At 26.7% G+C, this 22,196-nt stretch overlaps 2 protein-coding genes and 2 long non-coding RNA genes across 8 annotated transcripts; 2 read left to right on the forward strand and 2 right to left on the reverse strand.

The window, feature by feature from the left end:
- Window positions 1-8: 8 nt before the first annotated feature.
- Window positions 9-21,250, reverse strand: LOC411637 (rab3 GTPase-activating protein catalytic subunit). 2 transcript variants are annotated; one of them, XM_016912775.2, is made up of 14 exons: window positions 20,949-21,250; window positions 20,533-20,815; window positions 20,295-20,431; window positions 19,956-20,169; window positions 19,461-19,869; window positions 19,095-19,309; window positions 2,730-2,787; window positions 2,360-2,447; window positions 2,047-2,185; window positions 1,760-1,940; window positions 1,301-1,400; window positions 886-1,205; window positions 607-810; window positions 9-414 (listed from the first exon to the last, which is right to left on the reverse strand). In XM_016912775.2, exons 1-14 carry the CDS (start codon window positions 21,142-21,144, stop codon window positions 187-189), a joined length of 2,772 nt encoding a protein of 923 aa, XP_016768264.2. In that variant the 5' UTR covers window positions 21,145-21,250; the 3' UTR covers window positions 9-186. The 2 variants fall into 2 exon arrangements, with proteins under 2 accessions (XP_016768264.2, XP_395106.4); XM_395106.7 differs by having other exon boundaries at window positions 2,047-2,188.
- LOC100578059 (vasorin) lies at window positions 3,315-19,099 on the forward strand. Of its 4 annotated transcripts, none has more exons than XM_003251626.4 (7): window positions 3,315-3,993; window positions 15,026-15,900; window positions 16,023-16,338; window positions 16,478-17,055; window positions 17,135-17,567; window positions 17,685-17,861; window positions 17,940-19,099. In XM_003251626.4, exons 1-7 carry the CDS (start codon window positions 3,990-3,992, stop codon window positions 18,221-18,223), a joined length of 2,667 nt encoding a protein of 888 aa, XP_003251674.2. In that variant the 5' UTR covers window positions 3,315-3,989; the 3' UTR covers window positions 18,224-19,099. The 4 variants fall into 4 exon arrangements, with proteins under 4 accessions (XP_003251674.2, XP_006570956.2, XP_016768266.2 ...); XM_006570893.3 differs by lacking the exon at window positions 3,315-3,993 and adding an exon at window positions 12,527-12,851; XM_016912777.2 differs by lacking the exon at window positions 3,315-3,993 and adding an exon at window positions 13,938-14,217.
- LOC102655062 lies at window positions 8,369-8,773 on the reverse strand. Its single transcript, XR_411991.3, has 2 exons — window positions 8,681-8,773; window positions 8,369-8,547 (listed from the first exon to the last, which is right to left on the reverse strand). It is a non-coding gene; the product is annotated as an uncharacterized LOC102655062 (long non-coding RNA).
- On the forward strand, window positions 8,545-9,610 carry LOC107964630. The gene is made up of 2 exons (XR_001703491.2): window positions 8,545-9,043; window positions 9,438-9,610. It is a non-coding gene; the product is annotated as an uncharacterized LOC107964630 (long non-coding RNA).
- Window positions 21,251-22,196: the final 946 nt, after the last annotated feature.

The raw sequence follows: 22,196 nt of genomic DNA on the forward strand, positions 1-22,196 counted from the left end.
TATGAAAACAATGAAATAATTATGTATACACTTAATATGAAAATCAAAACAAATGAATTAACATAATTAGAAAATATATTTTAACAATAATATTATACTTCATATAACTGAAAAACATAAAATGATAAAAATAACTGAACTTCTAGTAATCATTAATTAATTGTTTAAAAAATGTTGAAACATGGACTACAAAAATATTGTATCTTCCGAAAAAAATCCAGCTAAACGAATATCATCTCGTTTGAGACAGACATATAATCTTTGGGGTTGTGCTGTTGATGTTGGTGAAGGCCGTGGTGTTACGATACGTAAAATAAATTCTTTACAGCAAGGTTCCGGAAACGATTTAAATTTACTGTCTCCAATAGCATCTATTTCTGGATTAATGTTGAGAGAAGGCATTACAAAAGCAGCCTAAAACATATAAATTTATCATTTAAAATTTATTTTAAATATATAACTTAAAATTTATCATCATATATTTAAAATATAAAAAAAATAATTGTAAAGATTCGATTCTTTGTATTTTTAATAATTTTGTTATGTGCCAAGAATTAAATAATTCAAAAATAGTTATTATCTAAAATGAAATAAAGCGTATAATACTTTTTGAGCATCTCTAAACATTGTTGTTATTCGAGAACCGATATTTCCTCTAGATCCATCTGGTACTTCTACTTCTTTTCCACGCATTAATTGGACGAGAAATGAAGTAAATTCTTTAGAATCATTATTTCCACCTAATTTATGTTGTAACGAATTTACTTGAGCAACAAGAGCTTCTATACCTTCTATATCTCGAAAAATTTCCTAAAATTAATTTATTTTTTAATTTTATTGATAAAATATAAAATGAAAAATTATAAGTATATAATTTAAAGATACCTCATATATATATAATTTTTGATGAATAGGTTTCGTCGCATACTGTAATTTATTAAGTATACTTGATGCCACATCAAGTAGATTTGGTAGAGCATCTTGTTTTTGCTCGCTTAAAGTATGAAGCGCTGCATGAGTTAAAGTTGGTAAAAGAAGTTGAGCAATTTGACCTATGCGTTTCGTACTTAAAAAATGCAAAGCTTTTTCAGCCTCTCTTGTGTCGTCAAATAATCGTTTTTGTCGATGAGCAGGTACAGGTTGAGCTGAATTCCAAGTTGTAGACCACGGATTATTCGGAATTAACATTCTTGCTGATAAATGTCCTAAATTAAATAATAAATTATTGTTGATTTTTTTTAAGTTTTTTTTATTTTATAATTCTAATTTACAAAATATAAGCAAATTAATAAAAAAAAACCTTTAAGTTGACCCCATTCATCTATTTCATCTTCTTCAATCCAATCTCTTGGAGAATACCAACGAATGAAATCTTCTAAAACTGCTCCAGGATTTGCTGCCTACATTTGTTAAATTGTTTTTATTATTTTATAAAAAAATAATCAAAAGATAAATTATATAGATATCTATATATACGAATTAGAAGTAATTAATCAATTTTTAAAAAATTAAAAAAAATTTTTTTCATAATTCTTTTAAAATATCAAATTTTATATTAAAATACTTTTTATGGCAAAAAAAATTATTTTTATAAAATTTAATTTTTAGAATTTAATTATTTTATAAATTATTTATGATATTATATTAATTCAAATGTTTCTTCTTAATAAAATTATAAAAATATATAAGATAATTATATTTTTCCTAAGCATAAAAAAATTAACTTTATAAATCTATATATATAACATATTATTATTACTTTAAAAGATTCCATATCAGATAATAATGAAGCACTCATTAATCTAGCTCGCATTTCTGAAGCATGTTTGTCAGTTCCAAGCTGCATCATCACTTGAGCATCTTCTTCGAGTTGATCTTCTGTTTTTGGTACAGGATCTTGCGTTATCGGTAAATAAAGAGGATCTCCACTTTGAATTAATCTAAACATAAATTAATTATTTATAACAATATTTATATTTTTATAAATTATATAATAATAATAGCAATAATAATATAATAAAACTAAAATAAAAATAAATTATATACTTGAGAGAAGGATGTTTGGCTAATCGTCCTGCAGGTTTGTTCCATAATAGATGTTTCGCTTTCAGCTGTGTCCTTGTTGAATCGTCCTCGTTTGCTGGTTCCTCGCTAGTGCATTCGAAAAACTCTTCTTCTTCTGATTCTGCTAAAAATCAGAAACGTTATAAATTACATATTTATTGGATTGAGTTTTTTTTAAAAAATTAAACAATTAAGTAAAATTTATTTTTTCCCTTTAAAAAGATAAAATTTTACTTTATAATACATAAAATCGATTAATATATTTTTATCATCTTACTCTATATATTATATATACCTGTTTCAAATTCATCAGTATCTATACTTTGAGATTTATGCGCCATTTCTTCCCTTGCTTTCTTTTTTTCAATACAACAATTCATCATCTAAGAAAATAAAATATAATTAATAATTAGTAAATTAAATAAAAAGTTTTATATTGGCATCATTATTATATCATATTAAAAATAAAAATTAAAAAATTATTTTGAATTTTATTTTGAAATTAAAATTTCAATTAAAAAAATTTATTTAAAATTTTAAAATAAATTTATATATAATAATAATATATAATTATACATACATCGTATCATTAAATTAAAATTAAATTAATTTAGATAAACATATTATTTTTAAATTTTGAAATTAAAAAAAGAAATTAATTTTACCTGAAGTTTTTGATGCAATATACATGTTCTTACTGAATCCGGAAAACCAGGACTGACTCTAAGAAAAAAAAAAATATTTAATTATGGATTTTTTATTATAATTTTAAGAATGTAATATTTTTATTTTAAAATTAATGTAACTTAGAATATTACTATAATTTTAAGAATGAATAAAAATTTTAATAAATCTTATTTTAAATATTATTATTTATACCATATATATGTATTATTTTACATATTTATAATTAAAAAGTACAAATGAAAAAAAATTTATCGAAATAATTTATATATATATATTTGAAGACTAATAACTATTGTAAAATAATAATTTTATCATAATTAAATTCAAAAATCAAGTTGTGATTTAATGATAACGAAATTTATATATATATTTATAGATACATTTTAATAAAATCTTTATATTATTCTATTTTTTTTTTTAATTCTTTTATATTTCAAATATGTTTAAATTGAAAATTTTCAATATTTAAATTTTAATTAAAAATGATAACTGAAGAAAAAATCGATTTATTTATTAAGTATTATAAATAAATAATTTGCCTTATGTGAAATAGAAATAGAATGAGACAATTCTATTTTTTTTTTACTGTCATATTCTGCCGTAAACTGATCGATCTGATAATCGTCTAAAAATTGGTAATATTTTCGATAGTGGTTCACGATCGAAAAAACTATTGAAGATTCGTTTTCCAAAGGCTCGTATACTATTCTGCCCTACCTCAGCCTATATCGCTTCTAGAGAGAGAGAAAGAGAGAGACAAGATTCTTGGGGGGGTCGAACAGCAGCGAATTCTTGCAGTCTAGTCGAAGACCGTGATGCCGATGCTACCGAGACGAACTTAACGGTTCCCAGTATCAAACGTGTCACAGTTCGAGGATCACGCGTGTTCATATCAATTGTTTAAAAATTAATTCGAATTATACGATTATTAGATGATTTATGCCACGGATTACGTACATGAGAGTAAAGGTAATTCGAAGTGTATATAGCTGGGAATAATATAAGTTCATTTCGGGTGGCAGTAACAACAGGTGGCGTCAACAGAGGCCGTTGTTTTTGACGGCATTCTTCATAGTGCGCTCGTTCGCGTATGAAATAGACCGCGTTTCGTTTCTCCGCGTGCGTCTTTTTTTTTTTTTCTTTTACATAATTCTTTTAAAACTGAGGTGATAAACAAAACTCGGCTTGGCCGGAACACGTCATGGATCATAACAGGCTGTAAACTAATAGTAACAAATATGAGTAAGTAGATTCTATATTGTTTTTTAAATTAGTTTTTTAAGGATATAAGATACGTTGATTTGATAACACGAATGTTTTATTCAATTTTGATTTTATATAATTTTGATCTTTTTTAAAGAAATTTTTCCATTTTTAAATATTTCTTATAATAACATATCTTTTGCCGTCATTACATATTTTAATCATCTTCATAGAATTTAATTTTCGCGCCCATTTATAACCTACAATCCTAAACACATACGACATGTATAATATTCTAAAATACTTAACGGTACAATCTTCTAATCTAGAATTATTTTTATTTTAAATGACTTATAACTGTTAATCAATTCTTCTTAAATAATAATAATAATAATAATAATAATAATACAAACTAGAAAAATTTATCTCATAAAATAAATATATGATAATAAATGAATAAATAAAAAAGAAAAAAAGATTTTAATCATCGAATGTAAGAATAAACGCGCGAAATTCGAATTCTTGAAATTCTTTTGAACGCGAAGGAATTTTTATCGAATAAAATATATTTACTTATCGTTTGAAAATTCGATCATTGTCATCATAATCGATATTTGTGTTATTGTGCTGGTTATTGTTTACAGATGATACCGTTGAGTAAGAAAAAAAAAAAAAAAAAAAAGGTGATCGTACACGTGTCCATTAAATAAAAAGTTTTCTCTACGAATTTCTGCACGAAATATTCAGCATAGATAGACTCTTTGCTGTTTTATCCCTTACAGCTCGAACAAGTATAGTTATATTATAGCAGCAAGTTTCAAAGGGTGAATGCACCTACGCATACCTCATGTATCGTCTTCAGCGTGTACTGGCCGACCTTGAACCATGTACTACACGAGGCCAACATATATAGTATGCTCCTCCATGTATTTACTTACTACATGGGAGGATATAGCATGGCTAGGATAAATTTAAGAGATAGGCAATCTTCACCGACTTTTAAGAGAATTGTTTTGCTTGTTTTGAAAGCTTTGACATTCAACTTTTTCATAACATAATGTAAAATTTATTTTACATTTTTTATTTATTTTATATTATTTTTATATTTTTATATTATTATATATTATTTTTATTATATTTATATTATTCAATAAATGTATTAAAAATTTAGGAAGAGATATTGTTAAAAGATTAAGATTTTTATATATTATTTTTCATTACAGAAAATTAGAATATTCTTGCATTTGAATAAAAAATTCCAAGATTATAAAATTTTACAGAATTTCCCAGAATCGATAAATATTTTTAAGTTTCAGAGAAAATCGATCGAAAATATAAGTGTATTTCAAATTTTCTCCGGATGAAATTTAAAATATAATTATGTTTTGGACGCTGTGGTATGGAAAAAGAAGAGGATTAATATAAAGAGATTATCTCATCGAATGATAATTAGCTTATAAAAAAGCCTTGAAAAATGTTACGTCCTGTTCCACATAGTTTTACGCTAAAAATTGAAGACTATGATAATTCCGTCCTATCTGGCAACTATTACGAAGAAATTTCTACAATTTCCTTATGTAAAGTCCAAGAAGCGTGGCGATACTGGCTTGCCCAGTTGCTTGCTCGCCATGACCATCGAACCATACTGTTCTCCTGCCTCGATTCTTTTATTTCATTACTTGCACTTCTATCCTTAGATTAGGAAAAGATATGCAATATTTATAATCGTGTTTAAAAGGGCTTTTATTTTGTTTCATTTTTTTTGAAATAATTAACTTTTCTTTCAAATTGAATAATTTAATAATTTATTTCATTTAGAAATAATACGATTGTTTTAAATATATTGATTAAGGTATTTTAGAATATTATTTTTTTCTTTTTTTTTTGATTTCTTTCATTTTGATTAACTTCATCTTGAAATTATGAAATTCTAATCTTGAGACGTGCTCAAATACATGTAAAATATTCATGAGAATATTTAATATTGAGAATTTCGTAATTAATGAACTCACAATGTGGGATATGATTACCATAAATTATATCTATAGCAAGTTTCCAGTTAACGTAATAGTTTTCTATTCCTGGTGTGATGCGTTGAAATCTCCAACTAGATATCTCTATTCTCTACAAAATATGTTATATTTTAAATATTATAATATGGATTAGAAGGATTTTATCATTGTTTGTTAAAAATAATTGTTTAAGAATAAATACCTGGTAGATTTTTGTCTTTTAGTTAGCCACTACTATGTCAATTATGTAATTCACTTTGCTGTGTAAAATTTTTGAAATGATAAATTATCTGCATGAATAATATTGATTCTTAAAATAAAATAAGAAATTTTCTTGTTCTTTTCTTCTTCTATTCATTGAATGTAATATCAATTTATTATATTCCCTATTCTTTTAACAAAGAACAGAATGCTTGTGTTTTTTTCTTTAGCTCAACAGTTCAACTTTCTTTGTTGTTTAATTAAGCGTAACATTTTTTTTATAGTACATAAATTAATCCATTTCTGTTCGAGATTTCTATAGAAACGATTTTAATGTGGAAAAAAAAAATATAATCCATATAATACTCTGCTTTTTTTTCTACTGCAAGAATTACTACAATCAAGAAAAAGATTATTAAACGTTTAACTATGATTAAAAGTTTCATTTGAGTGATTTAGAATGTGTAAAATATATATTTAATATTAAGTATAAATGTATATTTATATATACACTTATTATACTTATATATATATATCTTCGATTATCGATTGAGCTCCGTCTTTCCTTTCTTTATTTCTCTCTCTCTCTTATCGGTTCGGAAGGAAATGATCGGTAAGCGTAGTATTATTCTATGCGGATTCTAGTTGAAAGCAATTCCATCTGCGGTGGCGAGGCTTGAAATTGCATCGTATTGCGTTCAGAGAAAGGTATACCGTGTACTTACACGATCGTTCAAGTTTTTTTGCATACTTGGGAAAATAAACTGCAGAAGTGAATGTTAATAAACGAAGGATTTCTCTTTTACGCTATGAGACGAATGAATAAATAGAATAGATGATTGTTTAAGGAATAATTGATCGATGATAATCGTTCGTGAAGATATTTTGGTCTTTAACGATGATTTTTTTTTGTTTGAAAAATATTACCGCTGTATTGATTAACAATTTGAATTCACTCGTTCATTGATATTAATATTTTACGTGTAATTACATTTCGAAAAAAAAAAAAAATTACTAGAAATCGTAAAAGTTATCATAGAATTCAGACTAAAAGTCGGTACATGCTAACCTACATCCTGGGAAGGTCGAGGGAAACTGAGTTTAGTACGACCGACGGAGCTCTCATTTCCGGAACCGCTTCTTAACTTCCGTCATAGGACTGATGGCGTAATTGCGGATGGATTTGGTGCTCACCGATTACCATCGATCGATAAAAATGCGACATTTGTTGCACACGTTTTACGTGTGAAATTCAAGAAAATAAAATATCAGGGAATGAAAAAAAATATTAAGAAAAAAATTAGAGAAATTTTTGAGAATGACAAAATTATGTACTTTGGCTGAAAAATAATTATTGATGAAATTTCAGTTTGTGTAATAGTGACAAGTGAACGATTCGAATGCGAATCAGCGTGATGAGAAAAAGATTCGCAATTATCACAAAAGCGATTGCTCTAACGATTGTGATGGTTTTTTTGAATCCGGTAATTAACGCAATGATGATCCTACATTTCCTAGTTATTGTGCCTTCGTTTTTCCCTTTGTGCGTTTCACGTTCGGTTGTTCATTGTATCTCACGTTCTCACGACGTGCAATGAAACAAACAGGCGCACGGCGTTACGTTCTTCCAACGTAACATACAATAAGATTTGTTCTCCCATCTTTTTCAAAGGAAGAGAATTTTGCAATTTATCCGATGCCCAATCCTTGATAATCTTTTTTATGTTTATTATATATATTAATAATTACTGGTCTTCTAACCAGTAATGAAATATAATAATATGGCTTTTGCTCAGAATGAAATGTATAATGTGTATATATAATTAATATCCTTTTCACTTCATCGCGCATATATCAATGAAAAAAAAAAAAAAATAATAAGAAGCGAAAAATTTGAAAGATATAGAAAAATAAAATGAAATAATAATAATGTTAAACGGTTAAAATTGATTGAAATATGAAGAAGGAATGATAATTCATTTCTAAAATTATTTTAAATTAGTAAGTAATAATCATAAATTAATTTACCAAATATTATGAAATTAGTAAAGCAATATTGACTAGTAAATTTATGATAAATATAGTGTACGTGTCAAATAAATGCAGCGTGGAACGGTATTCGCGGAAGATCATTAACATCTAAAAAGTCTATTGCTTTCTAATAGGAGGAAATAGTGAAATTGCTGTAAGATTTGTTTAGCTCGTGTGAACTTCGATTTGTTCTCTATTTTAGGTTCCATAATCTGATTTTCAACCATTTACATCTAATTATTTTTTATTCATCTTTATTATCTATATTAAAAATTAAAGATATACGTTGCGTTAAAAAAATAATCGTGCCATATAAATTCCTCCATCAATTCTGTTTATTTCGAATATCCTAAAAAAAAGTAATATATAATTTTCGATTTGATCAATTAAAAAATTGCTAAATAAAACAAAAAAAAACTTTAATCCTTTTGATCTTGTCACATCATATTGTAATAATGTAATCAATATCTGTCAAGTAATACCAGTTAACCGCTTTCGACTCGCGATATTACATTACGCCATTCGCACTCGTTAGAAACTTAACACATGTCTCGCGTTTGATTTCTTGAATGAATGATTGCCCATCGGATATAAGCGGAACCAATAAAACACCAATCATAGAAATGGTATGCTGGTATTATTAGCAATATCCTGTCTTATGAATGCATCCAAGTGATGTCCAAGAGAAATATCTTTTCTTTTTCTTTTGCCAGACAGTTTCAGCAATGTAATTACGAGTTACGAAATAAACCTGATATTGCGCGACACTAATTCCACCTGTGTGCCTTTCTGCGGACTTTTAGGGGCATGCGTGTAGAAAAGCTGATCGAACGAAAAAATCGAAGGTTTTTCATCTTTTTTTGTTTTTTAATATAGCAAAAAAAAAATATTGAATAAAAATAACTAAATAAATAAATAATTAGCAGAAATATTCATCTTCATTATAGAAATATTTTTTATATAAGATTATTAATTGTAAAATTTTTAGGTTAAGTTTTGCATTAGATGCAAGAAAACTTTTAATCTTTTTTTTTAACTGTATCTATTTATCTTTTATATTTTTTTATGAAAAACTTTTATCTATTTTCATTCTATTTTTTATAATATCAATAAATATGTAATTTTTAAAGTGTAAAGTAATGGAAGATTGATAAAGAAGAACGACAGAATTGAATTAACATTGATATTGAACAATGCAGAGATCTTTGTCACAAGAATATTCTTCATTCACTGTGCTAGGTTGTGAGATGGAGCGGATAACAGTACTTCGATGGTTCGTTTCGCATACTGTTTCAACTGGAGGCACGAACCGTTACAAGAATATGAAAAGTCTGACGAATCGTGAAGATTCGTATAAACATTTTTTCGTGAAATAAAAATCGAAAAATATAAACAATTTATTCGAAAAAAAATAAAAAATTTTATAATATACTTCGTAAAATTATACTTTGTATTTTTGTAAATAAAAAACAGCGACGATTCTTCTTTTTCAATTATATCTATTCATTTTTTTACATTGTTTATTTCAATTATCTATTAGTTATATATTTAAATGATATTAAATATTATTATTACAGATATTACAATATTCTTTAATAATAATATACCATAATTCTTTTGTTTATATCGTTTTTTACTATAATTGGTCTATTTTAATGGAAAGTATAGTAATAGAATTTTAAACGGGTGAAAAGAGTGAAAATATTTGGCATTTTACCAAATTTCTTCTAATTAATTTCTTTTCTTATTTGTTTAACTAGTATTCTAGTAACATTAAAGAAACGTGAAACTACTTCGAAATGAATTATACTATGTTTTTAATTTTATAGGCACTAAAAATTTAATACAATGAGTTTATACAAAGAATTCTATTAATTTTTTATAAACAATTCTTTTTTGGAATTTAAAAATAAGTAAAGAAGTAATATAAAAAATATATTTTGATTTTACTTAATAAAATTTTTATTTTTTTATTAGAATTTAATTTAATTTAATGTTTTTTCTTCTATTAAATATTTTTAAAATATAACTTTTTTTTCTTAATTTATTTATTTTTAATTTTTTTTTAGAAACAGAAAAAATTATAATTCTAACAAAGAAAATATTAATATTCTTAATGTACAATTTTATTTTCTACAATCATAACTGGGAAAAATATATGACACGTGAGAATATTATACGTAATAAAGATTTATCATCTTTGTATTTGCACAGGAGTATTTATGTTTAAATTTTCACTTGCATTGCTTCATAACTTTTAATTATACTGTTTTCTATTTTTATTACTTTCGAAATCCCATCTATAGGTTTTTAGCTATATTGACATAATAATAATAATAAGTTAAATTCACTTTGATAAATATTATAATAAAATATAAAAAATTCTTATAATATAAAAAGAAATTCATAATATACTTTGATTCGTATAACAAATATTCGTTAGGCAACTTAACCCAACTTAACCTAACTAACTAATAGAACAAGTCTTAATCAACATAATCTAACAAGATTAAATCAACAAATAAAATCATGGAAAAATAATGGAAATATGTCTGTATTCGTATTATATTGTATATACATGTAAACATAATGTATATACATGTACACATAAACTTTTTAAAAAAATATAGAACAGTACCGTGAGAATTGACTATCTATCCGTGATAAACATTGACACTGGCTGACCTATGGTTAATAGTAATGTCGTATCGACATTCTAAACCTCTGTTTTATCTTGCATAAATCTACTTTAATAACATGGCCCGCGATATTTCGTGCATAGAAGCAGGACGGAAAATTGAAAGAGAACGAAAGTGAAAGGCGCGAATTCCACAGTCAACTACATACGAACTGGCCACGTGCCTCTTATATTTCTCCATATATTGCCGGATGAATGAAATAATAAAAAATTTTACATAATGACCATAAATATTATATCGCAAATCGTGTGAAATATATTATAAAAATATTTGAGGAGAAAAATTTTCGAATTTTGCCAAATTTAAAAAATATAAGAGAATCATGTTTTTCGAATCTTTCCAAGATTAGGTTAAATTTGAAAAATATTGAGATGCACGTTCTCGAATCCTGTAAAGATTAAAAAAATATATAAATTCAGATTTTCGAATATATTTTTTTGATTTTAAAGATATCTTATTATTCTTTAAACTATTATAAAAAATAATATAAGTTTTTATAAATATTAAAAATTTTTTAACACAATTTGTTTAATAGAATATATTCAATTCTTGAAATATCAATTCTCAAATTGTTTGCATGATAAAAGAGGTTCAATTTTACTAATATGTAACACATTTATCAATTAAAATTGAATATAAAATAATTATGATATATGTATGATACGTACACAAGGCGATATTAAAGACATCCACAAATTGATCGTTATAAGTAATAATTTCTCTATTCTTCAATGAAAGGTTAACCAGTCAAGTACATCAATGGAATGTTGCTGTACCAAATGATCTCGGATATATTTGCAAATACCACGTAATAATGAATAACTTTCACTTGACCATTTTCGTTTTTTAGAAAGAATGAAGTTATGTGACCATCTGAATTTTTATAATATTATGTATATCTTGTTGTACATAACTATTACATATATTAACAAATAGTTTAAGTATTTTTTAAATTTTTTAAACAATTACAATCATTTAATTATGATATTTTATTTTTTTGAGAATATAATTACGTAATTATTTTCTATTCTAGATTTTGATTTTTTTTTTTTATAATAGCAAGATCTTTGGCGAGATATTATCATTTGTCATACTCTGATAATCATACATGCTATGTATATTAATCAGTAACAGTAGAGTTAATGATTAAGATGTTAAGTATTTTCCATTCAATTACTTTACATATTATTTTACAATTTTATAATTCATTGAATAAATTTTTGCAAAATAGATCTGATAAATGTACAAGTAAAATTCATGAATTCAAATATATTTTTTTTATATTATTTATTATATTCATTTCGCAAGAATTTACATTTTTATAAATTTTCACAAGATTTTTTTTCGATGTGAATCATCAATTTCATGAATTGGAATTTATTTAAATATCATATATCACATTTCTTCATAAAAAAAAAACTGTAAAAAAAAAACTTTCATTCGATTTCTTTTGTAAAAATATGTCAAGAATATCTTTCTCTAATTATATTAATTTTATATATTTTATATTTAAAATAATTAACATTGCAAATATGTTAAAGTTTAATTATGAGTAAATAACATCGATATAAATATTTTATAAATTATGTTTACGAATTATGTTTATAACAATTGCTATTAATTATCAAATTGGCCGAGCAATAGATGGCGGTAATGGTAAAATAAAATATACGGTGAGCGCTCCTGTGCTCCCATTAACAAGTATTCCAAGATCTACTGGCGTGACGAACACATTAATTAATTAAGTATTCTGATCTGTTCTTATTCTTTTCCTTCAACCCATAATGAGACTCAAATCGTTGACTTTGCTCTAGAAATTCGACGATCCTGCCAACCGAACAAGTTCCGGAATCTTTGCTTCTATAATAATATTGCCGGTTATTAATTTACGCTGTTAGGTTATTTGAATCAAGATGATGCTACTTTATGTAAAACTGATTCATCTTTTTTTAAGGTATTATAAATTATTATAACGGATGCAAAAAATATTTATTATCTCATTTTTTAATAAAGTATTTTTTATTAGATTTTATTTTTGTAGAATTACGTTACTGTAATCATATGAAATAATTTAATGTCACAGATAGAGAGAAATAATTATATGTGAAATACGTTATATTTTTTCATAATATTTACATATAATCGAAATGATAAAAAATTTAAAAATTATCGTTAGTTTTGAAAATTAATTAATTTTATGTTACATTATTAATATGATACAATTACTCATAAAAATATTTTTAATTTCTTGTATGATTTTACATATTTTTATAGTTTCTCGATTATTGCGTGACTTAAAATTATTTATCGAATGTAATTTGAATTACATTGCATTGCTTTTGATTTTCTCTTTAAATTATTGAATAGAATTACAATAATATTAATATCACAAGTATAAATTTTTCTCTTCGCATAAAATTTAGGACGTTTGAGTTTCACTTATTTTTATTACAAACTATAGATTTATAAGGTTAGAAAAATATAAAATGTTTAAAAAGTATGTTAATCTTACTTAAAAATTTCGAAACTTTTGCCTGTTTTTATATGCATAAATAATGTGGAAAATATCAAATGAAATATCTTCATAAGAATATCAATAAAAAAAAAATTAAATTAGACAATTTTGTAAACAATTATTTACAAAGAATTAACAATAGAAAATTTTGTAACACGATCAAAGAAACAATACCTAGTATTTTTTATAACGATCAAGATTGTGATTAATGGAATTATTCAGACATTTTTTCTAGAAATATTGGAAAGTGTAGAACGAATAATAGAAAGGGAATTATTACACAAGGGAAATCTCAATTTTACCTGAACTTTATTTTCCTTTCAATCTATAATTGACTTACTTCTTAAATTGTAGTGGATACTAATAAAATAGTTTCATATAAAATTATATGATATAAAATTGTAGTAATAATAAAATAACTTGTTGAAAAAAAAATATTCACAATAAATAAAAACTATATATATAATTTTAAAAACAATTCAAAAGATTAAATATAGCTCTAGAAGATATATTTTTAAATAAAATATAAAATGCATGTGTATGTGTGTGAAACACAATAGATTAGAAAAAAGGAATCATGTAAAAAAACAAGGATTGATATTGCGTTGATAGGAATTCGTACACCGTTGGTCGAGTGCCATCGATAGAGTTTGATGGCAAGGACATACGTTTACTGGGGCCATTGACTCGTAACGGGTTCAGTCTATGGACCCTTGCTTGTTGCGGTTCGTTTAGGCTGCACAACTTTGTTCATACGTCACGGTTCTCGATGACCGTTGTATCCCAGTCCTACATTCGAGATATAGTACGTCCAACATTTTTCCTTTTCACATCCACACGAGAAATCGTTTACAAGTTCATAATAACCGCAAATATTTAGAAATATTTGGCAATAAGCAAAGATTTATTGTCAAATTCTGATCTAACCTAACCTAATTTTCTTTTTTGCAAGAAAATCATTCATAAACACTCTAGGTATAAAATATTCTCAAAAATTGACGAGTATCTTTAAAGAAACAATAAATATAAATATATTTAACCATAAATATATGTAAAAAATTGGCAAATACTTCGTAAACAATGATCAACTAGAAATTAATATTTATAAAGTCAGCGAATATAAAAATAATTAGCCACGAATATTATAAACGTCATTTTCAATATCGAAAATATGTGAAATCGATCGAGAAATAGTATTTCGAATTGATGTAATAATCCATTCCAAGGTTGCCCAGTGAACAATAATAAGTGGCGGTGTAATTGTAGAATACGTTATATGCGTAATTGCATGGCATTTCGAAAGCATTCCGCGCATGTATTCGTTTATGAGAAACAGGTTGACTTTCTCTAACGAATTCAACCCTTTCAAGAAGAGAAATGAACAATAGAACTTTTAAAAACAATTTCTAGAAATTATAACATTTGGAAAATATGCATTTCATTGATTGATACGTTGAATTGTAGGTCGGTTTTCTAAATGTGCTACTTTTACTACTTTTAATAAATTATTTAATTTAGATAGAAAAGATAAGAAATATATATATATTTCTTTAAAAGAAATCTGTTTATATTCTTTCTTTGAAGAAGAGGTAAATAATTCAAATATTTTTCAGATATACATCCAACGGTGCTGTTGCTGCTATTCGCAAGCGTGATCATTACAGTGGCAGCAACCTCTAGTTGTCCATGGGCGCAACACGTAGCCGATCTCGAAAGCTCGTGCATCTGTGATTACAATCTGGCCAGAGAATTATCCGTACAATGTGACATCGTCAACTACGAACAACTACTATCTGCTATACGGCGTTACGTTTCGAAAACTACCATAGATTTGTTTTACATAAACAACAGCACCATAGGAGTGTTGAAGAACGACTCGTTTGGATTTGTGAAAATCAACAACATGCAATTGTCCGGTTGTCAAATTAAAACGATCGAGCCAGAAGCGTTCAAGGGGCAAGAGAATTCCTTGAAGAGTCTCAATCTGAAGGACAACGAGTTGACGGAGATTCCCAGCGCCACATTGAAAACTTTGAGGAATCTTACTATATTGGATCTCTCGATGAATAAAATCACAAAGGTGAATGACAACACTTTCGCAGGTTTGAAATTAATCACGTTGAAACTTTCCGATAACGAAGTGACTTTGTCGCCTGGCGCGTTTCGAGGATTAGAGAGAACGTTGAAGAACTTGAACTTGAAAGGTACTAGACAGAAAAAAGTTCCCGAAGCGTTAAGAGGTTTGAAGACATTGGCTTTTCTCGATTTATCCCAGAACAGTATCAGAGAATTGCCTGGATCTGCAGGCATGAAAGCTTTCGAAGGACTCGATTCGTTGACCGGATTGAACCTTGAGAGGAATTTGATTCAAAATATCGGGCCGGATGCCTTTTATGGGATTAAGAATACATTGAGCTCGTTGAGTCTGTTGAACAATCTCATTCCAGACTTTCCTATGCTTGCTATAAACAGTGTTCAAGATCTTAGGGTGAGTTTCGAAAAAAAGTTTGCAAGATAAAAATTGTTTATTAATTAATTTCAATTATATTTATCGTTATTTAATAATTCTATTTATTGATTATAATGTAATTAATTTTTATTTTAATTTAGGTGCTCGACATTGGATTCAATTTAATAACAGAATTGCCAGTAAATGCTTTCCAAAAAAATCCATCCATAACTCTATTGGCAATCGATGGAAATCCTTTGTCAACTGTTCCAGAAGAGGCTCTGGCTCGATTGAATGGAACGCTTCGTGGTTTGAGTTTGGGAGGACGATTCCTTATTTGTGATTGCAAATTACGATGGATCGTCGAGTGGATAGAAACGAGAGATTTGCAAGTTACCAGTCGGGAACGCAAACCGCAATTCTGTGGAAGCCCGCAAAAATTGCAGGATAAAAGCTTTTACAACATCAGTCCAGGAGGTAATATTTATAATTATCAATTATAAAATACTTGTGAATATTTTTTTTTTTCTCGAAATTAATTTTTCCATTTCCTTTTTTAATTATGCTTTATCTAAATCAGAATTATTAGAAATTTTTTATATATATTATTTTTTAGAAATGATCTGCGAAAATGCTCCAGAAATTGTAGGAATTGGCACAGTAGAAAGTGTGGACACAAAAGAACCTACTGGATCAGCTGGAATAGCTAGTAGTTACAACCCAATTACTCGACCCTCGACCAATGTATTCTACAATGTAACAACAACAACCACATCAACCACGACACTTCTGTCTTCCACAACAGAATCTCAAAAAATTGAAACAACACCATCTTCAACTACTCTGAAAACGATCACTAACAGACCAACTGTTGCACGAACAGGAAATGTAGTGATAATGAGAACCACGTTATCTCCACCAAAACAAGTCCAAGATCAATTACAGCAACATCAACCGAGGCCACCATTGGTACTTGGTTCACCGCTTTACAAATCAAAGTTAAACGACAAAGATATTATAGTTAAAGACGTGCTTAGACAAGATAATGCGGTGATTATATATTGGGATACAGAAGCGACCAATATTTTAGGTTTTAAAGTAATTTATAGATTGTTTGGGGATAACAGTTTTAAACAGGCACCTCCTTTAGAGGCTAGCGAACGAGAATTCAAAATTAAGAACGTCCCTTCACAAGTAAAATATTTTATTTGTTTAATTTTAATTAACAACGTGTTAAAATATAGATTTAAATATTTAAATTTTATTTTTTCAGGAATGTATTGTAGTCTGTGTGATATCGTTAGAAGAAACAAACATCACACCTGCAAATGTACCTTACAATCAATGCAAAGAAGTAAGAACAGAAAATTCGCCTACATCTAATATGGATAAGATTACCATTGCTGCGAGCGCAGCCATATGTGCCACTATAGTGGTTGCCGTGATAATATTTATTGTTGCGAATCGACGAAGGGCCAGAAAACTTCACACTCTTCATAGTATTGATCAGACAAAAATGGGTGGACCTATTGCTGGATTACCGGTAAATTGTTGCTCTAATGTTGGTCCGACTCCAAGCCCTGGCGGGCCGTTATCATCAATGGCAACTCTCAGTGCTTATAATGCTCAGAAAGAATGGGATCAAGTATCCGCATATAGTAATAGAAGTATACCAAGACCAAGAATATTTCCCATAGACCGACAAGGTATCGACAAAGAATATGAATAATATGAAAAATTTGTTTAAGGAATGCAAAAAGAAGAAAAATATTATTTAAATTATTGCAACAATTTATATATATATTAAATATTTCTATCTTTAGGTTCGATAACTAGAGCTTCTTGTATCGATGATGTTAGATCTCAAACAGGACATTATAGTGGAAAAGTATCGACCCGTTCCATAGTCGATGGTCAATCACAGCACAGTTTTTCTAACACATCAACAAGATATTTCGGAAATAACACTCTATCTTCCAATCTTGCTAATACAAGATCTGGTAAAATTTCTTGTTCAAGTTATTTGATAAATGAAAAAATATCTTTTTATCTTTTTATTGTTTAATCATTTTTTGCAGAATTGAGACAATCTCGACAATCTTTAGCAGCAGCTTCCGATAGAATGTCTCGAGCAAATTTCTCACCCAGTCATATGCCACCACATTCTTCGTCCAGAAGACAAAGACCAAGATCGTGTAATCGTACTTTAGAGCAAAACCCACCAAGACCGGGTAGCAGATATAGCATAGCCGATTCGACGCATACTCTTAATAATTACGAAGAAAATAATTGGACTGATCATGATATGGATATATATATGGCACGCAATCCAACCACAAGGACTGGTCTCATGCCTCTTTGATTCGATACTATGTGTGTGTATGATTTTGCTCAAACGTGTTCAGTGAACGTGTTCAATTTTTTTCCAGAACATCTGAACTGCTCTTATTCATATAATTGTATTATATAACGTAAAATTTTAAAATTCGGAGAACGGAGTTTAACACCGTTAACCAAAAGTATTTGTTAAAATAAAAATCTAAGATTTACGTCGTTACAAGTATTACTGTGTAATACATGTATTGACATAGTATGAAGAAGAACATTAAAATATAGCTTTAAGATAATTGATATTAAAAAAGTGTTTAAAAATACACATTTAGAAATATATTGTGTGTGCTTAAACAAAAAACTTGAATAGTTTCAGCACACGATCTCTCAAAAAAATAATAGGAATAAGTAAATCAAATTTAATATGTATGAATGATGGATGAATTTTTATCCAAAGACTGTATCATAAAACAGTATCTATCAAGATCTGTATTGTGTTTAATATTTTATGTTTGGTTGATGCATGTTTACAAGAAACTGTACTGATCTTAAAATATTCTATGACATGTGATATGTTCTGGCAATGAGAGATTTTTTTTACTAAAGATATAACACTATTTTATATATATTTCTAAATAATTATAATTTTATATTTCAACATTAAAAAAAATAAACACATACAAAAATATATACTCCTTTAGTATTAATAAATTAGAATTAGTAAATTTTAATTATTAATAAATTAAGAAAAAATTAATAATAAAAAAATGATTAATAATCTCTCATTTCTTGATTATATCACATCTTTTAAAATTAATAATAGATAATAATATTTTAAAATAAGAATTCACATATTTTATTTTCTACCATGCAATTAATTAATAAAACGTGCAAATACTTACCCAGATATAAGAATATTCCTTTCCCATCGAAATCTAATTTCTTGGACGAATTCATACCATAATTGTGCTAATGCTGCTGCTCCTCCAAGATTATGTGTACAATGTGCTGCAACAACTGCAAGACGCCATACTAAACTATCCATTGCACACGTTTTTACACCTTTTCCTTGATCTTCATCCACATTAAATATAGTCAAGTCACCATAGGGAGTTTTCTATAACATTAATGAGTTTAATTATCTCTGCTATTATATTTATTTTTCAATCAAAACACAATAGTTTTTAGAAAATGATAAAAATAAAATATCGTATTTTGAAAATACGAAAAATTAAATACGAAAAAATATTAAAAAAATTATTACTTACAGAATTTTCTTCTGCATCAGGAAAAAGAAAATAAAGTATTGACAATAATATTTCTTCTGGTATTGGTCCTTCTATATCTTTATTTTTTTTTGTAGTTGCTTTACTAACAACTGTTGAAATTGTTGGTATTCTAGATTCTGTTAATATGTTAAAAACCGAACTAAATGCTTGATCTTCTTGTTGAGCATAAATAACAGCATCACCCAATAAATCTACTATAGTTTTTTGATTATTACAAAGATGTAAAAAATCTGTTAAATATTCTCCGAGTAAACAGACTGGCGAAGAAACCATTTTCACTTGCACAGACCATTCAAGGGCAAACTGTGGTTCTAAATCTGTAAAACCTTCACTATCGACAACTACATTCTCCGACATTTCAGGCCATGTAGCAAATAAGTGAAGCTCCCTATAATAATTTAATTAAATCAATTCTTCAAAAATTTATATATTTTAATTACTTTGGTTTATATAAAAATAATATAAAAATCTTACGCAATTGGATCATATGTTGCTCCAAATGGAAGTTTTCCAAGTTCAGCTACACCTAATGTTTCTCCTTGCATAAAATCAAAATCTGGAGGCTCTTGAGTCCATGTGCTATTAGTCCAATCTTTCAACAAATATGAAAATCTTACAGATATCATCACAGGATCAAGTCTTACTCCACAACCTTCTCCAACTTTCTGTTTGAATAAAGCAAGTAAGCCTAAAAATAATATTTATTAAGAAATTGTCATATACTACTGAAAAAATAATATAATTCAAATTACATAAATTGCATAAACTAATATAATTACTTCTATACTTTTGTGTTAAAAACTGTATTCGTACCAGTTAGGTACTTGCAGTGTAAAGGTACTTTTTTTAAATGTACCATATCAAAATGAGTACAAATTCCTTTTCCAATACTCGTTCCAAGATACATTTTTTGCCATGGTTCTTGTACTTGTACTAATGCAGGTATATCACTAAAATAAATATTATATTAATATTACAATAATTAATCTATTTATAATTCTATATTATCATATGATAATATAAATTTCAAACAAATAATTTTTTTAATTACCAATTGGCATTAGTTGCTGCAATTGCAAGAGAACTAAGCAAAATTCTAATTTTAGTTTCATCCATTACAGAATCTTTTTTAGAGGATTGTAAAACAAGAAATTCTCTAATGCCATAATAGCGAGCTATTTCTAAATGATTTCCATCAATTCTAGTAAAATCATTTGATGCATTTAATGCATCCTTGTGACATTGTACTTTTTCTTCATCGCTTTCTTCTAAAGGATTATCTGTACTTTTATCTTCCAATTTCAATTTGAAATGTTTCAATGTAAATTCTGCATCTGTAATAAAAATGAAACATCTGTTTTCATTATATGTCATCATTTGAAAAGAAAAAATCTGAATATGAAATACATTTTGTTTGAATTCTAATTAAAATAAAATATTAATATTCTATATTAATATTTTACAAACCAGCAAAATGAAGTTTTTCCGAATTTTCGTTCCATTGATAGTTGACAAAATCTCCGGATTTTAAACATGGTCCGATTTTTGTATTTGGCAATTTCCATTCGTGCATAATTTCTTCCAATCTTGCAATAAACACTTCCCATTCTGAAGCCGTTGTAAAATCATGATGATAAAAATCTTCAATTTCAACGTTATTCATTTTTTAAAATATCAAATATACAATAATTTTGAAAATATTATTTATACGAATTGATAGATTCGTTTAAGGTTAAATGTTTGACGTTTATTCGTTATCAATTGAGTAGTTTAGTTTATAAAGTATAAATATAGAGTGCACAATGATATTTTTCCGAATAAGAATTACTATTTAATGTAATTCAAAACAATTACTATAATACAATGAAAATAATATCAACTTGTGAGATTATTTTAATAAAAATAAATTTAAATATGATATTATTAAGTTAAATTTATTTAGATATCTTGCTAATATGCAACTTATATGTTACTATTCATATAATACAAATTCCAATATTGAATTTCATAAAAATTTAAAAAAAATTAAAATATTTTATTATCAAAATCATATGAGAATTTTAAAGCGTTTTTTATTTTTATTTCTCTTTCACTGGCTTTCAGTTGTTAATATTAATTGTTAAATATTAAAATCGTCTCTTAAGTTATCTCAAAATATATTTTATAGAACAAGAATAGACAAGAAGGGCAAATATGAATAGAAAAACAGAGATAGATTAAAAATTGTGAAATTAGCGTCACTGCTATAATTGAAATACAAAGAGATCAAATAAAAGAAAAATAGAGTTAATAAGCAGTTGACGACTGTCAGTATCATCTCTTGGATTCCAAAGATATCTTTTTAAAAATAGGATAAAATAGAGCAAGAATTAAGAGCACTATCTTTGGAAAAAAAATAGTTCATTTCCAAAAAAATAATTCTTTGAAGAGTTGTCTTCGAAGAACTTGAGAGATAACGTTGATTTTATTTTATTTCTTATTCTATTTCTATTCTTTTTCTAATATTTGTTCTTCTTATATGTTAGTTTCACTCATGGCAGAGAGATGGCGTTGATTCTTTAATTTTTATCTTATTTCTGTTTTCCCATTATTCTTTTTCCTTATTAATATTTTTGGCACGTGATTATAAATAGGATATCAATAATCACTTTCATTATTTTTCTTTCAAAACATGTCTTAATTTTTAATTCAAAAAATATAAATATTACATTCTAA

This window comes from Apis mellifera, linkage group LG6, assembly GCF_003254395.2.
Source record: "Apis mellifera strain DH4 linkage group LG6, Amel_HAv3.1, whole genome shotgun sequence".
Lineage (NCBI taxonomy): Eukaryota > Metazoa > Arthropoda > Insecta > Hymenoptera > Apidae > Apis > Apis mellifera.

Excerpts from the sequence above, each read along its gene's own strand:
- LOC411637 (XM_395106.7), bottom strand. The coding sequence starts at position 21,144 with ATGAATAACGTTGAAATTGAAGATTTTTATCATCATGATTTTACAACG. Across the intron at positions 1,206-1,300 it reads TGAATGGGGTCAACTTAAAG|GACATTTATCAGCAAGAATG; the intron begins GTTTTTTTTTAT and ends TATTTAATTTAG. Across the intron at positions 811-885 it reads AAAAATTATATATATATGAG|GAAATTTTTCGAGATATAGA; the intron begins GTATCTTTAAAT and ends AATTAATTTTAG.
- LOC100578059 (XM_003251626.4), top strand. Across the intron at positions 17,056-17,134 it reads TTAAGAACGTCCCTTCACAA|GAATGTATTGTAGTCTGTGT; the intron begins GTAAAATATTTT and ends TTATTTTTTCAG. Across the intron at positions 17,862-17,939 it reads TCTTGCTAATACAAGATCTG|AATTGAGACAATCTCGACAA; the intron begins GTAAAATTTCTT and ends CATTTTTTGCAG.